At 40.6% G+C, this 6,721-nt stretch overlaps 2 protein-coding genes across 2 annotated transcripts; one reads left to right on the top strand and one right to left on the bottom strand.

Annotated features, from left to right (window-relative positions):
- Nucleotides 1–294: 294 nt before the first annotated feature.
- On the bottom strand, nucleotides 295–4,190 carry LOC113206920 (palmitoyltransferase ZDHHC3-A). Its single transcript, XM_026423205.2, has 5 exons — nucleotides 3,863–4,190; nucleotides 3,486–3,625; nucleotides 3,270–3,399; nucleotides 2,999–3,157; nucleotides 295–2,913 (listed from the first exon to the last, which is right to left on the bottom strand). Exons 1-5 carry the CDS (start codon nucleotides 3,979–3,981, stop codon nucleotides 2,637–2,639), a joined length of 825 nt encoding a protein of 274 aa, XP_026278990.1. The 5' UTR covers nucleotides 3,982–4,190; the 3' UTR covers nucleotides 295–2,636.
- A 54-nt stretch (nucleotides 4,191–4,244) lies between these two features.
- Nucleotides 4,245–5,784, top strand: LOC113206921 (dysbindin-A). Its single transcript, XM_026423206.2, has 6 exons — nucleotides 4,245–4,446; nucleotides 4,553–4,703; nucleotides 4,800–4,932; nucleotides 5,016–5,171; nucleotides 5,249–5,389; nucleotides 5,469–5,784. The coding sequence occupies exons 1-6, from the start codon at nucleotides 4,391–4,393 to the stop codon at nucleotides 5,570–5,572; spliced, it is 741 nt and encodes a 246-aa protein (XP_026278991.1). The 5' UTR covers nucleotides 4,245–4,390; the 3' UTR covers nucleotides 5,573–5,784.
- Nucleotides 5,785–6,721: the final 937 nt, after the last annotated feature.

Genomic DNA, 6,721 nt, shown 5'->3' with positions numbered 1-6,721 from the left:
CCGGGACCGCGATAATTGGAGCCGGCGATGGGCCGGGCCTGGATGCTCCTGATGCTCCTGATGCTGCCGCGAGTGGGAGAGAGAGGGTCGACTCGATAAGGCCGTCCCTCTCCCTCGCACTCACTCGGTGTTTCCCGTCGCCCCCATCCGCTCGGCACGGCCAACAATTACTGCACATTCGTGACCCGGTTACGAATAATTGCGGCGGACGAGCATCCGGGCTTTGGACAAGTGTAACCCTCCTCGTGTACACGCTCAGGTGGGTGGGCAGGGTGGAAATAAGGACAGCACACGACGTATTGCACATGATATGTATTGCTGGACAACTCTCTCTCTCTCTCTCGCTCCCTCACTATTTTGTACAAAATGGTTTTGCAGAAATTTGAAGGTAAGGAAAGGATTAACAAGATAATGTTAAATCGTCAACACGGTAAAAGGAGGATACACTGTATACTCTGTGCACACCTCAAGCAGCACACCCTCAGTAGAACAGTGCGCCTAGTTATGCAAAGAACCAAATTTAACTATAAAGGCAAGCTGCCTAGAAGTCGCAAAACGATAATAAACACGAAATGCAGAGCAATGGATTACAAAACGGTCCTGCAAAAACCACAGGAGATTGTGCAAAGACCTCTTGCAAGTCAACTACATGACAGTCTTTTCAATATACATAAATGAGGTATAAAATTAAGTCCATCTTCGAATAAGTACCCATCTCCATCTATGAGAAAATCCTTAACTTTTAAGCCACCAAAAATCTATCATATGGCGTGGACAGAAAAACAAAGTGGTGAGTTTGGTTTACCTATACATAAGCTAATACAAATATAACAACAGACATTGTTCAGGGAACTTCCTATTGTACCCTCGTTCTTTTTCCTCTCCCAAAATGATATATTAATTAATAACGCAGTGCAAATGACTGTCAAAGCAATGTCAGAAAAGTGTTGGAACGATATTGATTTTGCCTTTAAGACATAGTTTTGACATACCATTCCACTCTGCAGATGACAAGCTTGAAAGATTTGCTCGTATGTAATTAACTAGTCTCCACAATGAATGCCAAAGACAAAGAAGTGCATGGAAATATACACACAGAACTTGGAAACAGTTCTACATCATAAACTCAGGGGACTAAAGCTATGGTATTGAATTACTCTGCAATTAAAGTAAAATGAGAGAAGACATAAGTGTTCTTTGTTCATAAGAAAATTCTAGAGGAAATACATAAGGGTTCCTTTGTCATGTGACAGACATTAAATTTCTGTAAATTAACAAAACAAGCCCTATAACAAGTCGCCAGAAGATATCATAGATGTCAGTCCGTATCTTAAGTAGTTTCCGAATTTATCATTGTCTGAAGCTGCTCCATTTCCAGAGATTGATATGTCGTAGCAATCGATATTATTACTATCAATAGACATTAATATCAAAACAGAAAAAGAAATGTTGACTAGTTTAAGCAATAATTCCTCTAAGAATAATCTAGTGTGATGCATAGATTAATTCTAAAAATAATGGTCAATTGTAGACAAAAATGACACAAACCGGAATAGTATAAAGCTGAGCATCACTTCAATTAGAGATAAAAGCCAAGAGGAATGAAGCTACTTAGTGAGATGGCTAATAGTTTTACGGCCACCCTTACGATAATAAGAATACAGAGCACAATGTGTCTCAGCATGAAAAATCCACACAAATTCAGCTTGTAATTATTGCAAGTGATCCTCGATTGTTTTAACTTACTTCATTCAAAATTTTGAATCAGAAACAGATTTAACAGCTACTATACAAAAATATCCAGACACAGGTAGAGAAGAAACTGAGTTGCTGAAAACGCAGGATGATGATAAAGCATTAAGTTAAATGAGCAAATCTTGCAGATTCAGTATTTACGTCTTTGGTAATTCCTAGCCACTGTGTACTTTAAGGAAAGGGAGAAATTAAATGTGCTGAAGGTATGTCTGGTCCTTCTAAAGGAGACTACTTTTTAAAAAATTTCACTCTGTCAGTGAATTGAATAAATATCTGATTCAGCGAGCAGACAATTACCACATCAATTACATAGGGCAAGAACAGCATGAAATATTACAAAAAAAAGAGGGCAAGAACAATGCATTACTTTAAAAATGTATACTTCTCCAAAAAAAATTATCAAAAACCAATAACAAGTAACACAATTATTGAAATGCTGCTAAAGCAGAGCGATAACATTTTTCTACAACTAAATCATTCTCACATCAGACAAGATCAATGGATGTCGCTTACAGTGTGATCATTTAGTTCTTTGCCTAAGTATATTCACGATACAACTAAAATAAATATGATACAATACATATAGTAATACATATTATAAATGGTAATTCAAAAGTATAACATTAACTATAAATGCATCTTTAGATGCTTTAAATCTTCCAAATAGAGAATTAAAAAATGAAACTAAAATGGAATCACTTCAAAATTTATCACAATGTTGCATAGTACCATCACACACCCTTCATTAACAAATTACACTTCAAGGAGAAAAATTCTTGAGGTAAAATACTTTTTAAAAAGTGTAAATTTTATATGATGAATATGAAGGAGTAGTTCTTGGTATGTATTGAATTAAAAATTATGTTAACCATCAATATTTGTCAAACTTCATGAGTTAATAATGCACTGGAGTCATTTTGATAGGAGCTGTGTGGTCCTAATGTGTCACAAGGAAGAAGCCAGAGCAAAGGGTGCGTGCGTCCACAAACTTCAGTAAGCAGAGCCATTCGTGGCTTGTGTGGACGGTACGGACCCAGGTCCTGAGCCTGTTCAACAGCAGTTTCATCACCGAATATTGCTTGAAGTTGATCAATTAACATGGCTGCTACAAATAATCCAAATAATAAGGACTCTACTAACACCAACACAGTGTGTAAGCTGTAATAAAAGAAACATTATTAAATTTCTTAAAAGAACTATTATTTGTCTACAATTATACTGACCAAAATAATTTCTGACTCACATTCTACTCTGACGGACAGTAATATCCATTGGACACTCAGGACATTCTTCCATCCAAGAAGCCATCACCAAGGCTACAGCATAAATGACAAGTAATCCTACATACACCAAGAACTGGAGAAAATATTTCTGATTTCTTTCTCCCACACAATTATTTATCCTGAAAGATTTCAAAATATTACATATCTAGAAATTTACAGCTGTTGAGTGAATTGGCAATAAGAGATTTTAACGGCAATGTGCTCATTAATTGTATTTATCTGGATACTTGCCATGGGCAATGGTGGTCCATGCGGCGAATACAACGCTTACATATTCGGCAATGATGTGCTCGAGGAGGGCGATATGTTTCACATCTTGTACATACAGTCCAATCTTCCTGATCAGACCCACCATTACAATCTGTAACCAAGAGAAATACAAATTAGTGGATGGCAGAATAAAAATGATCAGAGCAGAGAACAGAGCTCCAAAAACTGTTGCTGTACCTGAATGAATGTCAGAAAAGTCCATTCGGCTATGGGGCAGCGGAACAGTCCCAGGGTCAGAACACATAGCTCGAAAATGAGCCATCGATGCTAAAAAGGCCACAGTATTAAACATGACCATATGAAAGGAGCCCCATAAGCTGAAAACAAAACACACACACAACAATAAATACAATTGGCATCTAGGTATATTTACAAGGGAGATGGTCCATTTGAAATACATGAATATTTGGATAAAAATTAGAACTCTATCTATCCACAGGAAAAAATGAACAGTTCATTTCAGTAGAGAAACATAACTTTTTACTGGACCGAGGAAAAATATGACAGCAGAAGAAATTTAGAGTAAGGTTAGGTCTGCTCAGTGTCTCTTTTACCTGTTTTGCATTGTTTGTAAGATCACCCATTTCACGATAACGTAGTCGGCGTAAAATACCGCTAAATATGTTAAAATAATACAAACGATTCCGCAGGGATCTTTCACTAAGAAAAACATAATTGATTGAAAATTCCTTTCTAAGGAAAACACAAATGTCAACACGGAGACGACGGGGGGGCTACGCTGAAAGCAGACTACATTTTCGTATTCATGTTCGAAACACCGCCGCCCGTCCTGGTCGGTTTATAACCAATTATTAGCTGATTTGAATGTTAAATTTGACAATTAAAAGTTAAAGTTCCTAGGGGAATTAAATCGGTTTCTTGAAACAAATGCAGTAATACTGCGAAGCTCAAGAAGTAAAGAGCGTTGCTCTGATGAATATCAATGTGAATGTTATGTGACAGACAGTTCTACTGCTGGGGAAGTTTTGGCTGAATGAACAACAACAAACTTTTTTTTTCTAATTTTTAAATTTAATTTAACTGTAATTTAGTCGATGTTGCTTTGAAAGCGTCAGTTCACCATGTTTGATAGTTTTCGGGATAAAATTCAGTCGGTTCAAGAGGGTATAACAGCAAGGTTAGTGACTTTTGACAACTTAACCTTTGGTATATTTGCTTAAAGTAAACATTTTGGTGAAACAAGCCGTACTAAACGCAGTTTAATTTACTTCTTTATGCCTCAGTTTTCATCGGATATCGTCAGGAGAATCCTCGCGACCCCCGCGCGAGTATAAAACTGTCAACATAAATGCTGGAGCTGAACTTTTGCACAAGTACCAATCGGAATGGCACGATGGGCACCAACTAGCAGAAGAAAATGCAGCAAAAGCACAGGTATTCACAGATGTTGTGCACATCACCTCATAGTGTGCAAAAAAGAGAACATGTTTTTCCAACAAATATTCTGTATGAAAATTGTGCTTTTGCTAGATTATAGATGAAATCATCGGCGGACTGCATGTCAATTTCGAGAAGCAATGGGCCAGTATAAGTCAGTTGACAACATCAATGGCTGCAATCCCACAAACCATTTCTTCTACCCAGTCTCTGATGGAACGGCTTGGTAAATGCTTGGTGAATTCAGTTACATTTTCTGCATCCAGCCTTTCTTCTTTGGCATTGTCATGATCTCTTTCTTTACTTCAGGCAACCTTCAAGAAGTATTTGATGAAGTAGAGCACAACCTCTTACAATTAGAGGACATAATTGAAACTCAAGAACACCAAGAGCGTCAGTTAGACCACCGGTTCCAATTGGCTCTCTATAAAGAAAAAAAATTGCAAGAACTGGAGAGGGTTCGAGGTACAGAAGGCAACATATGAAGGTATTCACGTTATTCCAATCTTAGTGATTAACAAATGCTTTCCTCTTTTCCATAGAGAGCTTAGTTAAAGAGTACACAGAAAAAATGTCAGATCATGAAAGGAAACAGTGCCAGACCTTAAAAGAAAGACAAGATGCCTTTGGTCAAGTTTTCCAAGAGGATTTAGAACAATTCAAGCAGTCTGGAAAACTTCCAGGTATCAATTTATCTTCTCATAGTAGTTTTCATTGTGTAAGAGGGTGTCTCTCAAAATCATTTATTTTTCCCTTTTGCAGTTTCTCCTGTAAAGGTCTCCCAGCTGGGTCCATCACTTGAAGAGGTCACCCTGGATGATGATACAGTAGCCCTGGATAATTTCTTAAGCGAGGAAAACCTTTAAGGCATAAATTCCACCCCTCTATTTCCTTAATTATTGTGATGAAAAATGTGATTAGCCCCCATACATCTGTTATTTTCAATTAATTATGTCAATTGTTATGTGATTGCTGTATTTCAGTGCTCATTCTATTCCCTCTCACAAGACTAATATTATGTATTTTTGTTATACTCGTTGACATCACAAGTAAAAACATATAAGTGTTTTGTATAAAATATTTTTTTTATTATGCGACGACCCCAGTTTTACTTCCGGCTGACCGCCACTGGCTACAGCATATTGCTCCTACCTATTGGGGCACGTGCAAGCCCCAGTTCAATCCGAAAACCACATGGACGCCATTGTACTCCCAGGTAGGCAAGCAGCGACAGCCCACCGTGAGCCGCAGTGACTATTACTGAGACGTCTTTTGAGAACTACGCTTTCATGGCCGTGAGCATTGAGCACGACATTGAAGGCAGGGTGGGCCGCCGTCTTCACGCAGCTGCTTGGCGGGTTGGCCTACCGAGCCGTCAAACGTGGGGCCTGCTCCGCCTCCCCTAATCAGGCGTTGCTGGCAATAATGTAAAAGCTGGCACGTAGTGTCGAAGGCATTATCTCAATTTTGTTTAAGAAAAAGTAACGACCAGGATACAACAGATTCAAAACTTCACTCTACAGCAGGGTTTTCTCCTGGGGCGTCGCTAAGCTCTCCATCTTCTGCCGGCTCTGCCCCCTCGTCGGCGCCCTGATCGAAGACGCCGCACGCCTTGGGGAAGCTGGAGGGGCCCTCCGCCTTGGCCTCTGCCCCCTCGTCGACGCCCTGCTCGAGGACGCCACTCGCCTTGGAGAGACCTGCGGGGCCCTCCGCTTGGTCGTCGGCGCCCTGCTCGAAGACACCGCACGCCTTGGAGGGACCGACGGGGCCCTCCGCTTTGGCCCCTGTCTCCTCGTTGGTGCCCTGCTCGAGGACGCCGGATGCCTCGGAGAGACCGGCCAGGCCCTCCGCTTGGGTCCCAGCCCCGTCGTCGGCGCACTGGTCGAAGACACCGCACGCCTTTGGGAGCCCGGCGAAGTTCTCCCGTTTGGCCTCTGCCTCCTCGTCGGTGCCCTGCTCGAGGACGCCGTTTGCCTTGGAGACACCTGCGGGGCCGTCCGCTTGGTCGTCGGCGC

This window comes from Frankliniella occidentalis, unplaced genomic scaffold (genome assembly GCF_000697945.3).
Source record: "Frankliniella occidentalis isolate FOCC.00 unplaced genomic scaffold, Focc_3.1 Scaffold180, whole genome shotgun sequence".
Classification (NCBI taxonomy): domain Eukaryota; kingdom Metazoa; phylum Arthropoda; class Insecta; order Thysanoptera; family Thripidae; genus Frankliniella; species Frankliniella occidentalis.
This window is presented reverse-complemented; position numbering and strand designations above follow the sequence as displayed.

Coding starts and splice junctions, on each gene's coding strand:
- LOC113206921 (XM_026423206.2), top strand. CDS start 4,391: ATGTTTGATAGTTTTCGGGATAAAATTCAGTCGGTTCAAGAGGGTATA. Junction 4,704..4,799: donor AAAATGCAGCAAAAGCACAG/GTATTCACAGAT, acceptor TGCTTTTGCTAG/ATTATAGATGAAATCATCGG. Junction 5,390..5,468: donor GCAGTCTGGAAAACTTCCAG/GTATCAATTTAT, acceptor TCCCTTTTGCAG/TTTCTCCTGTAAAGGTCTCC.
- LOC113206920 (XM_026423205.2), bottom strand. CDS start 3,981: ATGTTTTTCTTAGTGAAAGATCCCTGCGGAATCGTTTGTATTATTTTA. Junction 3,158..3,269: donor ATGGACCACCATTGCCCATG/GCAAGTATCCAG, acceptor GAAATCTTTCAG/GATAAATAATTGTGTGGGAG. Junction 2,914..2,998: donor ACTGTCCGTCAGAGTAGAAT/GTGAGTCAGAAA, acceptor CTTTTATTACAG/CTTACACACTGTGTTGGTGT.